This window comes from Anser cygnoides, chromosome 1 (genome assembly GCF_040182565.1).
Source record: "Anser cygnoides isolate HZ-2024a breed goose chromosome 1, Taihu_goose_T2T_genome, whole genome shotgun sequence".
Classification (NCBI taxonomy): domain Eukaryota; kingdom Metazoa; phylum Chordata; class Aves; order Anseriformes; family Anatidae; genus Anser; species Anser cygnoides.
This window is the reverse complement of record NC_089873.1, coordinates 74,532,790-74,553,491: the sequence shown is the minus strand read 5'-3', so window position 1 is coordinate 74,553,491 and position 20,702 is coordinate 74,532,790. Positions and strand designations below refer to the sequence as shown.

Sequence of the window (20,702 nt, the reverse complement as noted above, 5' to 3'; positions counted from 1 at the left end):
ATATGATGATAATCCAGTCTCACTGTGTGGTTTAGTTCTTACGTTTAAAAGTGCCAATGGTAAGCATTTCGTCCAGGGCAGCTGTGTCTCGATCATTAACTTAGCCAATTGTTGTTTTATTGTTTGATTCATCCTTTCTACTTTCCCTGAGCTTTGTGGGTGCCACGGAGTGTGGTATTCCCACTGAATACCTTTCAAGGGGTACATCCTTCAAATCTTTGTGGCTGGCGTATGTTCGATTATTTCCACACAATTGTGTTCCAACGGTCCTTCTTCTGGAACAGTTCCTAGAAATACTACTGGATATAACAGGTTAGTCGTTTTCAAGGTTATGTCATCTTGTTCAGTTAGGATTGCCTATATTTCATCATCCGGCTGGGTGATAACCAGTGCCCCCCCCCCCCTTTTGTTCCAAAACGGTTGTTACCATATGTGGTCCAAAAACTTCAATATGTTTTCCCATTTGAAGGCAAATAATTTTCTACTATCTTTATCAAGAGGTATGCAAAAGAAGGCATCCTTTAAATCTATCACGGTAAACCATTTATATTTCCCTTTCACAGATGTTAACAATGTGTAAGGATTAGCTACTACCAGGTGAATATCCTTTGTTATTTCATTTATTGCTCTAAGATCTTGTACAAATCTATACTCGCCATTCGGCTTCTTTACTGGAAAAATTGGAGTATTGTATTCTGATTTACATTCTTCCAGAATCTGATATTTGAGAAATTTGTCAATAATTTTCACCATTCCCGTGCCTAGCTTCTATCTTAAGTGGATATTGTTTGATTCAAACAGGTTTGGCTCCTTCCTTTAATTCCACCTTTACCAGTTGTGCCAGTTTCGACTTCCCTGGTACATCTGTTTCCCGTACTGTTTCTATAACTGCGTTTTCTACTTCTCTTGGAATATTAACAAAGGGTTTATCTTTGATCATTAGGATTTGGCCTACTTTGGACTCAGGTACCTTCATTATTAATTCTCCATCCTCAAAGGTTATTGTTGCATCTAATTTGGCTAATAGATCCCGTCCCAAGAGTGGAATCGGGCATTCTGGTACATACTAAAATTCATGGGTTAGTTCCTTACCCCCAAAACGCAAATCAAGGGGTTGTAAGAATGACCATTCCTCCTCTTTCCCTGTGGCTCCAATTATTGTAGTTGTCTTAGTTCCTAATCGTCCTTTTAAACTGTTTAACACTGAATATGTTGCTCCTATTACATTTACAGCCTAATTAACACAGAGAAAGAAGCTCCCATAACCAACAAAAAATTCAAGCCTCTGTCTTCGTTTTCTAGCTTTATTTCAACTAGTGGACCTGCTAGGGTAGATGCCCCAGGTGCCCATCATTCCTGACTGTTGTAAGTTTGTCCTGCAGCCTAAGACAATTTCTTTCTGATATCAGGGGCTGATTGCCCTGGAAAGAGGCTAGCCAGTTGCCTCTCTCTCTCTCTTTTTTTTTTTTTTTTTTTTTTTTTAAGCCAGGTCCATTTTTTTTTTTCTCATTGCATTTCAAAGTTGGTCCAGAAATTCAAAAATTCCATAAATTCCATAGGGGTTTCTTTTGGACCTTGTTGGAACAGATTCTCAATTCCCAATAGCCAATTTAACCATGTGAGAAACACTCCATAGCCAATAACTTAGGCTCAGGCGAGGATCTCAGTGAAGTAGTAATTTATTCACGATTGCAATGGCGGGCACCCCACAAGCAGGAGAGCGCACCCACTAGTTCCAAAACACAGTTTATATACTTTTTGATGACAGGACCCTCCCCTGTTTCCCCATTGACTGGGTAATCCAGGTTCACAATCTATCTGATGCTTCACAGACAATGCCTGGCCTTCAGTTGCTGGCCTGTTAAATTTCAAGCTTCTTTTGACTTTTTTACTGTTTGAAGTGGTAATGTTTCATCACTTATCTGATTTGACTTGACACCGTGATCTTCACCTAATTGCTCTAAGGAGTCCGGCTGTCTGCATTTTACAAGGTTTTCTGTTAAGTTTTCTTATCACTGTAAGCATATTTCAATACCACATTCCTTCCTTCTATACAATGTAACACTGCAAAAACAACATTTCCATTCCCACAACCAGATTTTAGTATTTACATAATTTCCGGGGTGATTAGGGTCTCAGTGAGGGGGTCGGTCAGGGGAATGCAATCTTTGAAAGTTCCCTGAGCGGTCCCATTGGCAATCTGAGCTCACACAGGAACTCAGGTTGTTTCAAGAGTTAGCTGCTTTTCTGTTTCCACGACAACTCTCTCGGACCGATCACGGTCCCCCTGCCCCAGAGGGCTCACACCCGCGATTTAGAGATCTCAGCCTCGGGTTGAGACGGAACTATTAACATTCCTACATCCTCTTTCCCTGCTCATTCAACTTCAAACAGCTCTGTTAAATACTACATGCCACACAACCTTTAACACCTTCAACAATCCTTTTAACACTTCCTTTATCTTTCTCCAGCCCGTACTTTTCTAATGCCAACACCAAAGGCTCAGTCAGGGGCCAACTTAATTCCAAACCTTTTCCCTCCAACATGCTGAAACAACATATCACTATACAACATTTCATCCTATTTTCCTTCTCTCCTCAAAAACATTAATTGCAAGACACTGTTATAGTCGATTGATCCATAAAGTGGCCATTTAGTTTATATAGTGGCCACCATTGATTGCAATACTTAGTGAAAGTCCTCTTGCTTTCTGTGCCCCCATTTCTAACAATATCCTTCCAATGTGCCAATATGCACCCAAGGAGGCTTTTTTTTTTTTTTGACGTCTTTTTTTTTTGGATTTTCCCCTTTTCCTTGATTTCCCATTCCCTTTTATTTATTTATATTAGTTACTGTCCCTTGTTTCAATTTCCACGCAAACCTTTTTATTGCATGTTTTTACTATCTTTTCCTAATCTTCTTCCCAAATGTCCCAATTCTCTGGGATTAAACTCTTCTTTCCACATACAAACTTTACTATTTCAGATTATTAATGAGCCCCATTCCAATCATAAATCCGCAGGACTTCGGAAAAATACCTGAAGCACTCAGCCTTCTGTCTTCTAGACAAACAATAACACCTTTCCCACAAAATTTACATTTCAATAAGACCGAATTTCAAGCCAAATGCTAATTTTTCTCATGCACTTTGTTAGTAAGCCTACACAAAACAAGGAATCACTCCTGTGTATCCGTCAAGATGGGGGTTTAAAAAGGTATTGAGGCCTAAATAAATTCGCTCTCCCCCTTCTTACCAAATTCCCAGGGCTCAGGCCCGAACCACCAAAGAAGTGACTCTCCGTTCTACCACTTTGATAATCAGTCAGCCCCTCTCCCCCGATACTTGGGAAACTGACCAAACACCACCGCGAATATACCCAATCTTCTAAACTGTTACTTAGATAATGCTCCCACCTTCCTCCTTGACACAGTCAAAACATTTAAGAACAAAATAGGATTACAAGATGCACCACGGGGGGTGGATTGTTAGGATATAGAGGTGGTAGGTTATCCAATGACCCCCATTCATCATCTTTTTCTTTTTCCTTTTTTTTTTATTTTTTATTTTTTTGTTCTCTTCTTCGTCAAACTTCTCGTCTGCTTTTAGTGTAAATATTGAGGCTGGAAAAGGACGTGAGATCCTGATCCATAATCCTGCATAATCACTTTCCTCCTGGCTAAAAGGTTCCTTTGAATTAACATGTATATTTAAGGCCTGGCAAACCCAGTCTTCAAAGGATCCGAAAACGGGCTAAAAGACATGTGGTCTTAAAGGCTCCTTTGGCCATTCTGTCATACAATACTGGACCATTTTTAATTTACTTTTTCCCTTTTCTGGGGCCCCTATCGTTCCAATTTCTAATCATTATCCCTAATGGACTTTCTGGTGGTATGTCTGGTAATTTGCTCCCTTTTCTCTGGTCCCAGGTCTTCAATTTTGTCTGACCCATCTAGGAATTTTACTGTGGCAATTCCTACAGCCATTGGTTGCCTTACTGAGAGTGTCTTGCAGGGGGTTTAGGACCTATCACCCACCCACGAATCCTATAGGAATCGCTTCGGTCCTTCACCGGCCAAGTCCTTCGTGGGAGATTGGAACCGCGGTTAGAAGACCTCCACAATCGCTTCGGAACTACGTTCCGTCTCAGTCACACTCTCACACACACAGGCAACCGAATCCCACCCAACCGAACGGTATACGCCTTAAATACTTACGACTCCATCGTCTTCGTTCGGATCTTCGCGCGCAGAATTATGGGCAAAATATAGTGCTGCAGCCGGCAAAGGGAGCTCATAAAAAAATCTAAATCTTTGCTTGCCCTTATTCAGGTTCAAGATGGCATTAGCCCCGACCTGACTTGAACAGGAGCCACCAAATGGTGGGGGCGCCCCTCCTAGATCAAGTCAGAATTCAGGAACCAAGACCATCCCGGACGAGCCCCCAGTTGTTATAAATGACTGAGTCCCAAATAGGATTACAATCAAAGTTTACAATTTATTAAATGAATAGAGGCAAGCAAACAGCGCTGGGTGCGCCGGGAGTCTCTGCTCCACCAGGACGCACACCTGTTACGTAAGGCGGCTGGTTTTTATGCTCCTAGGCTAATACATATTCATTACTACTTCTAGAAGAGGCAGGGTTATTATAATTGGTTTCCCGAATCCGAAGTCCTCCCAGGTGCGCCTGCTTATCAGTCTCTGTTAGTTTCTCGGGGGCCGCTCGGACAGGGAGGCTCATATTCTTCCTCCTTATCTAGTGGTCTCTTGGCCGGCTGTCAGAAGTTACTGCATGTCCGTGCAAAGTCAGCAGTTTTTCTCTGAAGAAATCCCTTTGTTCTCTTCTCGCCTAAACCCAGGCCTCAATGTTAACCCTTCACACCCCTTAGTGGCACGAATTGCTGGACTATTCCTTACAGTGAGGTGGGAAAATGGGGTAGGTTTTATTTTCTACTGTCTTGAAAGATTTCTGGGAGTGCAGGCAAGGGCTTAGAGAGAAAATACGCATGAAAAATGTAAAGGTCTGTGAAATAAATTATAAACTCCTTGTTTCCAACATTCAGTCCTTATATAGCATTGTTTTGTCTTCTCCGTCTCCCAGCCATTCTCCCCTGATTTTTCAAACTTTTCTATGAATAAAGTGTTACCCCCATACTGAAGCCAGGGATAGAAGAATGGGGGCTTGCTTAATCGCATTAATGATTTCTAAATAAAACAATCGTAATTATTAAAGCCAGGAATGGAAGAATGGGGGCTCGCTTAATCGCATTCAAATAGATATTGCTGAGCGTCTTTGCTTACTGCTGTGCAAATTAACCGAAACAAGGAGTCTCGAGGCCCCTCACAGAGGATGTTTCCTGACAAAAACAGGGAACCTGTCTCAAAAACCAGCTGAGACCGACCTTGTGGTTTGGATGAGAGCCAAGGAGCAGCTGAGTCTGTACAAAGGCAGGGGGTCAACTAGTGATGATGAAGAAGAGTTATCAACATTCATCCCGACGACCACCACCAGAAGGCACTGCACAGGCGCAGATGGGAGAAGTTTATGGAAATGACTTCTTGGAGCTAATTTTAATACAAAGCGGGGATATGTTATGAATATGTATAGGCGTATTGGGAAACTTCATGCATATGTAACTCTTTACTGCATATAACCAAAGCAAGTTGCCTCGTTAGGGTGCACATGACTTTGGGAGCTATCGCACATGCGCCCGGTGCCGAAATAAACCCCATACCTACTTTATAACTCATTTGCTTTGAGTTGTAGAGTTCTTCCACGAAACAATACTACTCTGACAGGCTTTGTAGCAGCAGTCATTGTTCTGGTCCAGAAGATCCTTCCTCCCCCTAAGGTCTTTGGTCATAAAAATCATTCTCTGCCATAGAAAGCTTCAGCAGAGCCCACAGTCTCTAACCACTGGATTCCTGCAGCCTCATTGCTCCACTTGCAGGCATTCGTGAGTGTTTACCCTCAGCAGTTTCTTTCCAGTTAATCAGCTCTGCACTGAGTCCCAGCCTTGTCTTTGCACATGGCCTCTACCTGTCTGAAGGGGCATATAACAAATGTATTTGTCTTCATAGCTTAAAGGGAGGGAAAACTGCATCCCCCCAGCTACCATTTCCTATTTTTTCATGATTATTTTTTTAACTCATATTTTATTCCTTTTTCCTCATTTTAAACTCAGATTTTTCTCTTACATTTGGCTTTTCCTTATTTTTTTTTCCCAGACTGGTATCTTCAGACTATGATTAAATGGATGCAATGAAATGCCTTTCATGGTTTTTTTTTTTTTTTTAATTATTATTAAAAACTCTGACTTTTGAAAGTGGGATCATTCTGTAATACTGTGCAACTTGAAATTAATGTTTCCAAGAATAATGCATGATGCTCATTTGCCCTTTGACAAATTGCAATTTAAACATTTACATGTTATAAAATTTTCAATCCTGTACTTTGGAAAATCTCCACTCCCAGTGTGAATGTGTGCAACATTTCTTCCTTATTGTGTTTGATTTTTATCTCATCTTGCTTAAATCTGAACTTTCTCCTTTTGGTACATATGACTGCCTGTAGGGTTCTTGAATATGTACAAGGACAATACATGAATCTGGTCTAAGGCTCTATTTGATCATATCTTTTTAACAACCCTAAATATTTTTGTGGAAATCCTGGTCTTTCTGTGATGAAAATGGCAGTGTCTGGGAAGAACACCTTATTCCTATTTGTATCAGCATCCACTTCTAGAAATAGTTGCACAACAGTAGGTATATCAATATAACTAAAGCCTTGCATTTTTCTGGTGTTGTCAAGATGTTAGGTGTCATTTTCTGGGGACACAATTTTGCTAGTTAGGTATATATAAAGTATAAAACACCATAAGCTTTTGAATTTAGCTAGGGCATGTACTTGCTATTGTAACTACAAATAGTACTAGTAATAGTAGTAGTACCAGCAACTACATGCAATTATTAAGTGGCTGCTTACCTCATCCATATGCAAAATACTACACGAACCCCATTCATCACACATTCAGCTAAGACCAGAGTTATTTAAACACTCTGGTGCTTTAAATCAATCCACAAATACACTGGGAGACTTCCTCCTCTGTGTCTGCTCATCCTACAGAGACACAGTGTCCAGCATAGCTTTTCCTTGGTCCTTTTTTCTGGCACTGTTGGATGCTAGTCAAACTGCTTATGAGTCACACACTCAAGTTCCCCATTATCTCAGTTCCACAGTTACAAAATACAAAAGTTACAAAGCAGTCTGCAACTGCTTTGGCCAACACACACACTATTTAGCTGTAAGTACATATATTCCATTGGTTTATGAATACTTCCTGTCTTATAAACAAGTTTGTTTTTAATAAAATATAATAATAATTGAACATTCTTTGTTGAATCTCTGTGAGTGAAATCCCCATTGTGCTCTGATGGAAACTCATGAAGAGTGGAGTTTAGGGGCATCGGGCAGCTTGTGAATCTGAGCTTTTTCCTTTTGTATTATATTTGATGCCTCGGCACCATACCTTGAAATTTAGGCAATTCACCTTCTAGTAATTTCTTCAGAGTTGTTTGTGTTTTTTCTACAACTCCCCCATCAAACCCCTTCTAAGTGATGGTTTTGACCTGTGAAATTCATGAGAGGACTATAGTTTTCCTTTCTGCACCTCAACTCCTCTCTTTTCAGGCTAAGGCTGCGTAGGTCAGAAAACTAGTGCCATACGTGTAAGCATGTTCAGCAAAAAATGCTAATAATCCTACGTCACTGGACAGTGATTTGTCTTTTTGTTTTATTTTTGGTGAGGCCCTGGAGAATTTGCATGAATAGAAATCCAGGTAGGCATAAAACAGTGATGAATGGATCTCCCAGCTTGAATACTAAGCAGTAGCTCCAGCCTGAGTGATGAAACTAGGGTATTAAAACGATTCTTTTACAAGAATAAGGTATGTGTTCTCAGGGTGTCTCTTCAGCACTGACCATTATTGCTGTTAATGATGCATTTGCAGGGAAGTTTGCTGGACATTTTGGACCCAGTTCAGCCCAAACACAGCACCATCAGCTTCAGTGGAACTCTGCCCATTGCAATGAAGCCCGAGTTTTTTGCACCATGATTTACAGCATGTGCTGATTCGACGAAAGGGAATTGCAGTTGTATGCTGGCTTTTTAAAATGTTTTCACTCTTGAAAGAAGCCTGATTGACAAAGAATATGAGCCATTGAATTATAACGCCCCAGATTTTACTAAGAACACTCTAAATATGCAAATTTATGGGAGGGGAAACAATATTCTTACTCTTACTTAGGATGTGCTTGATAGACAGAAATAATTTTCTTGTCACTTGTTACAGAGAAGAATTATTAATTTTGCTTTGTCTGTAGAAAGGCAAAAGCCAGCAATCATATTACAAAGTAGGTTGCGTAAATTGGTTGACTTTCAGTGCTTCTCTCCCCATCACATCTTATGAAGAAGAAAAGATTTCTTAATGGTGCCAGGTTCCATTAGAACAGTAGCGCAACATAGTTTTAATTGACACATGCCATGTCTTAGGAAAATAACAGGCAAATTCCCTGACCATTCAATTACCATATAAATAAGAATACACATATCTCCCCTCATATCAGCATCTTGCTTTTTTGTTGTTGATGAAAATATGTTAATAGGTAAAAGCAGCTTTTCATTTGAATAATGACTTAATGCTTCTGTGAACTTCAGATGGTGGATTAAGCCCTTTCTTTAAAAGTTTGCAATTTCCCTATAGTTCACCAGCTGCTTTTGCTCATGGAAAAAAAAAAATGCAAACGGGAGACTTCAAACCTCAGCACCTGCTAGGGTGCTGCTGCGGTATATAAATCTGGTCAGGGAAATGAAGCATGCAAGTCTTCTGCTGTCTTTTATTCAGAAGACTATCATTGATGGGAGACATGAAAAAGACCAGTGATGCATGCTTTATGGTGTAGACCAATTTTCTTCTTTGTGCATAGCCAGGTGGAGCTCATCCTTTGCAGGTACATGCTTCAGATTTACAAGATCTCTGAGGAAAGAAGCAACGCTACCCACTTGACTTGGCCATAAGAGAGGCACCAGATTTGAGTCAAAATGAATTACATGTGGGGCCCAAAGTTCAAACAGGTATCGTTATTCAAGTTACCGTCCTATTAAGGAAGAAAAATAAAGGCAACACCATGCTCCCCCAACCTCATTTCTGAAATAATTTTATCTTGCACACTGACTGCTTAATAAGAGTTTTGAGCATGCTGGAGGAGAGAAAGTGCTTTGAGGCTGGACCCTGTATCAGTGCAGCATCCCAATCTGCAGCTAGATGCTGTGATATACAGTAGCATGGGGCTCTGCAAGTAGTGATTATCAGATGAAACTCACCGTTAAGATTGCACAGTTGTGAATCAGCTGTTAAAAATAAAGCTTCCAGTAGATGGAAGGCTCTTCTTTGTGCTTTCTCCTCATCTCTTCCCCCTACTCACTGAGACTAGGATCTGAAAGCCACTGTGCTCTGATTGTACCCCTGTGTCACTTGGGAAAGCACACTGCATTTGCAATTCACTCTGCAAGGACCATTTGATTTTCAAAAGGTGTACTTAACACATCTGTCTGAAAAATCCAATCTGTTAATTATTAGCTCCAAATGATATATAAGTTCACACTGAAAGCAGGAAAAGCATCGGGCTTTGCAGAACAGTGATTTGTTCCTCACAACTGAATTCCTCAAAGTGTCTATGTCTTTCTATCCTTCTGACTGTGGAATAAGAATCTATGTCCATTTGTCTCGCCAGAGAGGAAAATAATCCATGTTGTACTATGCACTTGGAATGGTGCAGATAAAGGAATGTGTAAATAGATACCTTTGCTTGTATTTGCTGCTGTAGCCTTTGTGTTTCTCTCCTAAGGCTTGTTACCGCAATAGTCCTGCTATAACAAAAGGACCTCTTTTCTTAGTTTAGCTGATGAAAGGGCTCTTTAACAGGACTGTCCTGGAAATGGAGTAAGATTCAGTTTACCCACCATCTTCATCAAATAGGAGAAAAAATAGTAGGGTTCAAGCAAGCACAACACTGATATATATATAAAATATATATATAAATTCCAATTTAAGTTCTTTTTACATTCCTTTCGAATTTTTGTTCCACTGAGAGTACACTTCGATTCCTAATTTCATTTGGCCATTTTAAAAAGCAAAAGATGATACTCCATAATAGCCTACATAAAAGTTTCAGTATAATAGATAGAAGTCAACAGAAGCCATATGGAACATGAATAGGATCGCCTTGCTTTGTTGCCCATTAGCGTCTTGGTCTAGTTCCATATGGTGATTGAGCTCTGTTTACATAACTTTGATGATGTAGGCATCTATATTATTGGAATTGTTAACCAATTAATAAAAATCTACTGCCATATGTGCTGATTCTACACTTTGCTGTTTTATTTGCATTAGAAACTGTTTTGGGAAGAACTCTTATCTAAATCCTGTTCTGATGATAATGTCCTTCTATACAGAGACTCATCCCACAGTTGCACATCTAATTTGTGCGAGAGGAAACTCTTGATGAAAACTGATACAAAGCTTTTGGTAGAAATTCAGATCCAAGCTGTTCATGACTGTTGTGATTTAACCCGGCTGGCAGCTAAACACCACACAGCCGTTCGCTCACCCTCCCCCCTCCCTCTCTGGGATGGGGGAGAGAAACGGGAAAGTGAAGCCGGTGAGTTGAGATAAAGACAGTTTATTAAGACAGGAATATAATAATAACAATAATAATAATAATAGTGATAATGATAATAGTATTAATAATAATAATGTGTAAGAAAACAAGTGATGCACAATGCAATTGCTCACCACCCGCTGACCGATGCCCAGCCTATCCCCGAGCAGCCGGCCCCCCCCACCCCGGCCAGCCACCCCTATATATTGTTTAGCATGACGTCAGATGGTATGGAATACCCCTTTGGCCAGTTTGGGTCAGCTGTCCTGGGTCTGTCCCCTCCCAGCTCCTGCTGCACCCCCAGCCTGCTCGCTGGCAGGACAGAGCGAGAAGCCGAAAAGTCCTTGGCCTGGTGTAAACACTGCTCTGCAACAATTAAAACATCAGCATGTTATCAGCGCTCTTCTCACCCTAATCCAAAACATAGCACCCTACCAGCTACTATGAGGGAAAATTAACTCTGTCCTAACTGGAACCAGGACAATGACCTGACACAAACCAGCTCTTTATGGTCCATAACTTTGGGACAAATTCCGATTAATGAATGCATGTCAAAAAGCAAAGTGTAAGTCATCACCTAATGCATAATTTAGGAAGGTGTTAAATATGAGGTAGAAAGACTCATGAATAGGCTTCTGGACAAAAGCTGAAGAAATTGATAAAAAGAACTTGGTTCCAAGATTATTCATTAGTTGTTAAAAAACTTGGAAAGGGATTTAAATCTCTCTCTTTGGTTGAAGACCAGATCTTTTATGTCTTCACAAGGGACGGATTTTGTCATGTTTTCCCACTGAGAAGCGTGCAACTTTTTGAACACGTGGTACACACTGAGAGGTGGACCAATGTGCTTCTTACTGAATTCTTTGGTTGCAGAACATATCTCTCAGAAAAATCCATACCTATAATCTTTCTCATTCAATCCTCATTTATCTCTGCCCTCCAGGAATTACCAGCCCAGATCACCTCGGCTTCCATTTACATTATCTTCTAAAGCAACAAATATATTTGTACAGCAGTGCTCTAGCAGTACTTGTGGGTCATAAAGTACTACTCTTTCAGTTAATCTATGCATCATAATTAACTTGTTTCAAAAAAGCACGCACGCTATTTGCCAGAGTAAAAGCTTTTGCTGCTTAATGTGGTAACATTAACCCAGCAACAGAGGATTTGGCCCATATCAGCATTTATTTCCTTTAAAAGGGAGTGACTCTGAAAAGAGCCTGTGGATTCACTGGACTGCTATTACCATAGCACACTAACGGTAATTACTGTGGAATTTCCTGTTTGAGGAAATCCAACTGTGAGTTCATAAACATGTGTGAAAGGAAATGGAGAGGAAAAACAAAATTCAGATATTTCTTCAGTCACTTAAATCTTGCTTTCAAATCACAGCTTTCTTCATTCTGTTCTGTTCTGCAGCAATGGAAGGCTCTGCAAGCTGCATGAAGGGGGGAAGTATTAAAGAAAAAAAAACAGTAAACAAGCAGTTCTTTTTTACTGACTTGTATATTATTCTTACTCTAAGTGGTACAACAGGAATTTCTTCTCGCGTTTTAAATTATGTTTTTGCTTTATTACCCATACCGTAGTACTTCACTGCCATTTTAGAAATTACAGATGCATTCAGAGAACACTGCTGAATACTGGATTTGTGTATTTATGTTACATTCATTGTGGTAACTGATACAATATACATCATAATACATACCTAATAATAAGGGACACGGTAACCCATATTAAGTAATTTTTGTATTAGAAGGCTCTCATTTGCAACTTTTTTAAAGCAAAGTGTAACAATAGTGAATTACATTCCTTAAGTGAAACTGTATATAAATTACAGATTTATAGATGACAAATAACATATATTTTGTTCTTGTTCATATAAAATGAAAGGCTAGGATATACACACATTTGAGAGTCAGATTGGGTACACTCACCCATATCATATTCTCTTATTATGAAGAAAAAAGATTACATAACTTAATAAGCTTATCCTGGTAAGCATTAGCCTAGTAAACATGCCACAGCATTACTCGAAAACATGACTTTGCTTTTTTTGTTGATCTTTTCTCTGGTTCCCATAAAGTCAGCTTCCCTCAGTGCTGAAACATATCTTAGACACCCATGATGCAAACCTGTTGCATTTTGAGCTAAAAAACTGAGGCCATCTTTTACCAAGTAAAAACGGATAGCCTGATATTGCTACACTATTTTATCAGTCAAACTTGCTTTCTGTGTTGAAACTCTAGTCCATACTTAGCTTTATACTTAGTCTATACTTAGCTTTATACTTAGTCTATACTTAGCTTTCGATCCTAGCTATGATCCTAGAATATTGATCATCTACCCGTGCAGTTAAAACAACACCAGCGGTATACACCTTATGTGGGCATTCAGCCAACAGGAGATGATGAGCAGCTGAGTCAGCACCAAAGTCTTCCAGTGACAATGGATGACTTGCAGTCGTCACTGCTCTGATTTGAACTTTGCTGCTCAGGAGATCTCAGTTACTGGAAGTTCCCGCTCTTCAAAATTTCTAGATAACCTCTTCTCTACAAATTGAGCTTAAGGCGATAGACAGGTGTCCATCTAAAGTTCTTTCTAAACAACCTGTTTATTGAAACATGCAGAAAGACACAGAAGGGCTAAGGTACAATCAAGGAGAGTGTCATGCCCAGTGAAGGATGTAGAAGTACAGTAGACCAACCAAAAATTTGGACTTGCCTTCCTCTCCTCCCATTGGTACTACTGCTCTGAGGAATTAAATGTCAGTCTCAGCAAGGACCTCACCATAGTCATTACCATCTGGAAGAAGGCTGCCTGGAGACTCATATCGATTGGTAGCTGATTAAGAAAGTGTCAAAGTCCACAGAAAGAGATCTCTTTTAGACCAGACTAACATGAGCAAAATAGCTCTCATCTGTAGGACAAACTCTCACCCATGAACTTCACTTCTACATCTCATTTTGAGATGGCAGTTGTCTGCAATTGCACAAGCAAAATGATTTTGTTTTAAAATAATAAGGTTTATTCTAAATCCATTGAGTGGAAGTGTTAATAAAGAGAAAACTGGAAGCATTGTTCTTCAGGTTTTCTTTTGTGGTTGCAGACACAATATTAAAATAATAAAAATACAAATATAAAACAATGCATTTGAAACATGCAAGGCAATGTCAGAGCATTCAGGTTACATGCATAAAATCATGAAGGCATGATTGGAAGTAAATCTGGAAACTAGGCAATCTGAATGCACAGTTTTTCAGAAGAAACCTTTGAGGCAGGCTTTGAAGTAAAAAAATACAACATTTGGCTTTTTCAGCCTGAGGAGTAAGTCCAAAATCAATCATAGGCCTGCTGTGCTTTAATTTCAGGTCAGACCTAGTGGCAACAGCAGCTCAGGAAAGACTCTGAAAAGTCCAGAGACTTCAGTGGGGATTTGGTGAGAAAATGGAGTGATCCAAGCAACTACAGGCTCTTTTAACTGACCTCATTAGTACACAAAGCTTTAAAATAAATGCTGAATGAAAACCTAATTAAAGATGTGGAGGTAAATGCAAAACTAGTTAAAATGCAGCAGGACTTCACCAAGAATAGAATATACCAGACTAAGCCAGTATCTATCTCTGATAAATCATTTTTTCAAACAATGAAAATATGGTAGATCAAATCTACCTGGACTTCAATAAAACATTTGAGAGGATGCCATGTGAGAAAATATTAATTAAGATGGAGAGATGTGGATGAATGTAAGACATAAAAAGTAAGGATAATAGCGTGTGCTGAAGGGGAAACTCTGGATGGAAGGCGGTTACTAATGCAGTTCCATAGGGACTGATCTCAGAACTAATCTTAGTTAAAATTTTATTAGTGACCTTGGCACAAAAAACATGAGTGTGCTAATGAAATTTGCTGATGACATAAAGCTAAGACCTGCTGTTACAACAGAAAAGGACTGGAATACCCCATGGAAGGAATCGTATGAGTCTGTTGACTGGAGAAAGAAATGACATGCAATTTAATGGAAGAAATACAAAGTTATGCACTTAGCAAAAATACTTATTAATTCTAATAAAGTAAGGAGGAGGCTTCTCCACACAGACAGAAGACAGAAGAGAAACTGCATCAGTCAGAGGCAGGAGGGAGTCCACAGTGAGCTGCTTTTTGTTTGGAAAAGATGGCACAAGGGACATGCAATGCAGCTAGAGCCGTACAGGCAGTTTTCTGGTCAGAGCTGGCATCCCCTCTCTGACAGCAGCCAGCAGCAGAAGCCAGGAAAAAGGGGAATCCAGCAGTATTTTCCTGGAATTGTGGAAGCAGCCGGCAATTTGTGACTCAGTGATGTCTTTGTGCCTTTTTTCATGCCTTTTTTTTTTTTTTTTCACCTTCCACTGATTTATCTTAGCTTACTTCCTACTCCCTCACCCTCTTGTTGGCAATGACTGTTTCCCAGCATCAGTCTGAAGGAGCAGTTAGAAAATGGCATAATCCAGGTGAAACTGTAGGTCAGATCAACCTAGAGTATTTAATTAGGATGCTGACGGTACTTTGTACCCTATCCTACCTGCTTTGGGACTACATCCACTTGGGTAGCCTAGAGGAGTTACTGGTGTCATACACTTAGGAAAAAAAGCTATGTGAAAATGATGAACGTCAGTCTTTTGTATACAAACTGGAAAATTCCTCTGGGCAGATGTCTCCTGTTTATTCTCCAGACAGATGGAGCACTGCCACTGCACACTCGCAGCGCAGAGCCCCTCGGCACATGCAGGCCTTGCAGCGAGGGGCTGCATTTTTGACTTTTCCTCCGCAGATCGCTGGAGTGAATCATACAGGGCCGATCCCCCCTGAGCTCTCTGTCAATATGTTCACTGCTCCCCGCAGTACTCAGATGGTGCTGCTCAAATACTTGATAACTGATCCCCCCCCCCCCCCCCCCAATAATAAAGAGGCAGTAAAATGTGATTAATTTCCATATCTTCCTTCTGCATATGGTTTTATTTTCCTTCTCCCCTCTGGAAATCCGACTAACTCGGATACCGACTACTCTGATACTCGGTTACCCCCAGACCCATGAGCACGCAGTAGGGACGCTGAGGGACCCTGGGGTCACAGCAAGCCCAGCCTCAGCTCCTGCTGCCTCCAGCAACCCTCAGCAGGAACAGAAACCGAAAGGCCCCGGGGCTTTGCCATGCCTCTCAGAGCCCCAAGCCGAGCCCTAGGGGCAACCCCTCTCTCTCTCTCTCTCCCCGCCTCCGCCTCCGCCTCCTCCTCCCCCTCTCTCTCTCCCCCTCCCCCCCTCCCCTCTCTCCCCCCCTCCCCCCTCCCCCCCTCTCTCTCCCCCCCCCCACCTCCACCCTTCCCTTCCCTCTCCCCCCCCCTTCCCTCTCCCCCCCCCTTCCCCCTCCCTCCTTCCCTCCCCTCTTCCCTCTCTCTTGCTCCGTCTCTCTCGATGGCGGACGGCCCCGCGCTTCCTCCCGGCGGCCGGAGGCGTCCTGCCCTCGGCCTTCGCCCCTCCTCCGGCCGCCCACAGGTGAGACCAGCCCCGGGACCTGCTGCTGGCCGGGAGAAGCACCTGTGGTTTCCGCCCGCCGTACCCCCGCCAGGTACGTAAGACTGGCCCGGCCCCGCCGCCCGCCACTACCTGGGGGCACCGGGAGGGAGCGGCCCCCGTCCGGTTCCTGCCCCGCGGGGGTTTCCCTGCGGCCCCAGCGGTTGCCTGCCGGAGAAGGGAGGGAGAAAGTGGTTGGGGCTGACCAGGGCGGAGGAAGGAAGGAAGGATAGGGTTCGCTTTCCATCAGCCTCTGCGGTGGTGCTGGCCTTTGGGCGAGAGGTGCCTCGTCAGAAGGTACAGCGACCCGCTGGTCGGGCTGGGGTCCTCTGCCAGCCTTTCTTCTTAGTGTGTATATGCTAGGGAGGCAGCCCTGCTGTCCACCTGTGGAGTATTTCGTGTGCCCCATGAGGGCACGCAAGAGGTTTTTGTGTGGGGCAAGATGTCTGTTCAGAAGCTAAAGAAGCTTTTGGCTTCCACTTATGACCAACTGGGAGCATGAACATGCCCGTTCTGTGGGATGCGTCCAGTTTTACAATATCCCATAATGATAGGATTCAAAGGTCATCATGATGGATGGGGTCAGCAGTCACGGGCTTTATATGAGGCTGTTGGCTTATACCCGTGCTTGCTCCTCAGTCACAGAACTGAGCCTTGCAGCTGTTTACACAGGGATATGACTCAGCCCAGGAAGATTTTCTATGTTCGTGCAGTGTCATTTTTGCGGTTCAATGGTATGTGGGTAAATTTGTGCTCTTACGGTCATGCCCCCTGGCTTCACGGAAGGACCAAAAGCTTCTGCATGGAAGAGCTGTTGCAGAATTGGAGCTCATGTTTGGATATAAAATCTCACAAGACACAGGGTAAGCAGGGGTAAAGGTTATACTAAACATCATGTGGTTGTCTGGACATGACAAACTGTAGGTGTAGAGATTTAACACTGTAACTAGAAGCCATAAAATCTCATAAAGAATGTCTCTAGCTATGTACTCCTATGTTGCTCTTTTAGGGCTTTCTTTCCTCCTCTGTGTTACCAGTCCTTTGAAAAATGAATTCCTCTTCATTGCTACTGTAATATATATTTATTATTAATTTGATTTTTCAGCACTCTTTTTGTATATGTTGCATCTGGCTTTTCTGTGAAACATGAAGGGGGCTGAATTCATGTTGTACATGAATATTTCATTCTGACCTTTCCAGATGTCTGAGCAATGATCCTGTGACCTTGTTATTTTGCAGCAAGTTTTCCTGGTAGGAGGCAGAGCAGGGTTTAGTTGAGACGGTTTTAACCTCAGGTGGGCCGTGGTAGCCCAGGAGAGAGAGCATTCTGGAACTGGTCCCATGGGTGAGTTGCCATCAGCATTCCTGCAATTCCTTCCTACCTGCCTCCCTTGGAAATGCACCCTGGTAGAAGTTGTCCACCAAGAGGCTGAAAACCTCCAACAGTGGCAAAAGAGTTTAAGCCCTTCTTCACGTGCTTGCACTGCAACTAAACAGCTTGTCTCAATCTGAGGGAGAAGCCCCTTTCCAAGCAGATACCTTTCCCCTTCCCTCAAATGTGACCGGGTGCACAGCCAGGAGCCCCCTGTCCTATGTGTTGTAATGATGGCCTTGCTGGGATGTTGGCATTTTTTTCTTTTTAACACAGATGAGCTTTTTGCCTGTTACTTTTGCCTGTCCCTGCGCTGAATGATCACTAAACTGCTTTTTGTCTGGTCTTTCCCCTTTGCAAGTCCAGTCTAGGTGGCTGGGTACAGGAGTGAAGGCTCCTTCTGGAGCAGCAGCCAGGGCCTTTGAAGGTAAGGGCCTCACTACTTCTGAGAAGGAGTGACCTCTGCTTTTGTGAGGTGTTCTAGGATCTGTGTGTGATTTTGCTGCAGGCTTGTTATTGACCTTTGACATGTTGTATAAAAGAGCATGTCATTTTAGCCTCAGATTTAGCAGTTAGCTGAAGAGGATTTTGAATGCATCTAAGAAAGACTACAATGATTCTGTGACAAAATAACTTTATTTTAAAAGTTGCTTTTACACAAATAAGTTGCTATTTCAGTGGCTTCAGACAAAAATACGCAGTCATACTAAGTGGAACTAACTTTATTATGTGAAATGACGGTGACTTCCTTGTGTTGGTTTCATCATGTTAGAGCAGGAATTCAAAAAGTAAATAACCATGGTGAGATGTAAACTGTATTTTTAAAGGTCTTCTGGTTTGAATAGATGCTTAATAGTAGTACAGCTGGGGAAATGCATAAACAGTATTTTTATACTTATTAAATTTTAAGCTTTTCTGTAAGAATATGGATAGAGCCATGAAATCATTCTTTAACTCAGCTGGATGAGTATTCTGTATGTTTATGTGGGTATCAGTCTTAAACTAATGCTTTTTTTTTTTTAAGGGAAATTGTTCAGAGTCAAAACTGACCTTGGTGTAAAGTGTTTGTGTGTAGAATAGCTGTAGGTGTTTATGCTGTGCTGACAGGATTGGTTTAAGTTTGAAATTCAGCTATAATTGAACAGTCATTATTTAATAGCCATTGTTATTGAAATTAGAAATCCAATTTTATTTAAAATTGATTTTTGATTAAAATTATCAATGCTTCATATTTTTGTGGCATTTAACAGACCATTATAACTCTAAGATAAGATTGTCGCCCTCCAGACCATACAAGTGATTATCCAAAATGTTGCTATGGCTACAGATGTAGCTCTGAGAGGTGGAAATGAGGGAGTTTGGGTGGCCTGCTGCTCACTGTGTTCAAAGTTGGGCTTTCAGATTTGTTGCCAGCCTCCGCACTTTTCAAGAAAGACAAGAAAGAAGACCCTAGCAATTACAGGCCTGTCAGTCTCACGTCAGTGCCTGGTAAAATTATGGAGAGGATGATCCTTGAAGTTATTGAAGTGTACCTGGGGGACAGTGCAGTTATTGGTCCCAGCCAACATGGGTTCATGAGGGGTAGGTCCTGTTTAACAAATTTGATTTCCTTTTATGATAAGATCACCCATCTAGTCGATCAAGGGAAACCAGCTGATGTGATCTTTTTGGACTTTAGCAAAGCTTTTGACATGGTTTCCCATAGGATCCTACTGGACAAAATGTCCAGCATACAGTTAAACAAAAACATTGTGCGATGGGTGAGCAATTGGCTGACGGGCAGGGCTCAAAGGGTTGTAGTAAATGGGGCCACATCAGGATGGTGGATGGTCACTAGTGGGGTCCCCCAAGGCTCCATTTTAGGGCCAGTCCTCTTCAATGTTTTTATAAATGATTTGGATGTAGGACTAGAAGGAGTTTTGAGCAAATTTGCTGATGACGCTGAACTTGGAGGAGTTGTGGACTCTGTTGAGGGTGGAAAGGCCTTGCAGAGAGATCTGGACAGATTGGAGAGCTGGGTGATCACCAGCCGCATGAAGTTTAACAAGAGCAAGTGCCGGGTCCTGCACCTGGGACAGGGCAACCCTGGCTATATGTACAGACTGGGTGACGAGACGCTGGAGAGCAGCCCCGCAGAGAGGGATCTGGGGGTTGTGGTTGACAGCAAGTTGAATATGAGCCAGCAGTGTGCCCTGGCAGCCAGGAGGGCCAGCCGTATCCTGGGGTGCATCAAGCACGGCATTGCTAGTCGGTTGAGGGAAGGGATTGTCCTGCTCTACTCTGCTCTGGTGCGGCCTCACCTCGAGTACTGTGTGCAGTTCTGGGCATCATAGTACAAAAAGAGCATTGAACTGTTGGAGAGTTTCCAGAGGAGGGCTATGAAGATGGTGAAGCGCCTAGAGGGGAAGACGCATGAGGAGCGGCTGAGGTCACTAGGCCTGTTCAGCCTGGAGAAGAGGAGGCTGAGGGGAAAGCTCATTGTGGTCTATAGCTTCCTCACAAGAGGGAGTGGAGGGGCAGGCGCCAATCTATTCTCCATTATCACCAATGACAGGACCTGCGGGAATGGTGTCAAGCTGAGGCAGGGGAGGTTTAGGCTAGTCATCAGGAAGAGGCTCATCACTGAGGGGGTGGTGGCACACTGGAACAGGCTCCCCAGGGAAGTAGTCATGGCACCAAGCCTGTTGGAGTTTAAGTGTTTTAACTGTGCACTTAGTCACATGGTCCAAAGTTTTGGGCAGACCCGTGTGATGCCAGGAGTTGGACTCAATGATCCTTATGAGTCCCTTCCAACTCAGAATATTCTGTAATTCTATGAAATGATACAGGTGTTATCATGGGAACCACATCTGACTGGCCTGTGAGTCAGGCAAGTTGCACAGGTTGGGCACCCTTTGCTTTCAAAGGAAAGAAGAAATGACTTGTATTTGACAGCTTTTCTGCACATTGCCTGACTTCACTGGTCCAGCTGCACTACAAAAAAGAAGCAGATATTTGCATGTCCAGGAGTGAAAATTGCAGATAGGATTTATATTAAAAAAAACAAAACAAAACACATTTTTCAT

The 20,702-nt window shown here is 42.2% G+C and overlaps 1 protein-coding gene across 12 annotated transcripts in view; it reads left to right on the top strand.

Moving 5' to 3' along the window:
* The first annotated feature begins 16,098 nt into the window (after positions 1-16,098).
* ARHGAP8 (Rho GTPase activating protein 8) overlaps positions 16,099-20,702 on the top strand; it is an 83,892-nt gene continuing 79,288 nt past the window's right edge. For 3 of the 12 annotated variants that reach the window (XM_067000147.1, XM_048046871.2, XM_067000141.1), the window contains exons 1-3: positions 16,181-16,320; positions 17,505-17,610; positions 17,999-18,064. In XM_067000147.1, coding sequence (XP_066856248.1) covers positions 17,607-17,610; positions 17,999-18,064 — 70 coding nt within the window. In that variant the 5' untranslated portion in view covers positions 16,181-16,320; positions 17,505-17,606. Of the gene's footprint in view, positions 16,321-17,051; positions 17,129-17,504; positions 17,611-17,998; positions 18,065-20,702 lie in introns of all 12 variants that reach the window. The other 9 variants (XM_048046869.2, XM_048046877.2, XM_048046870.2 and 6 more) reach the window with 5 other exon arrangements.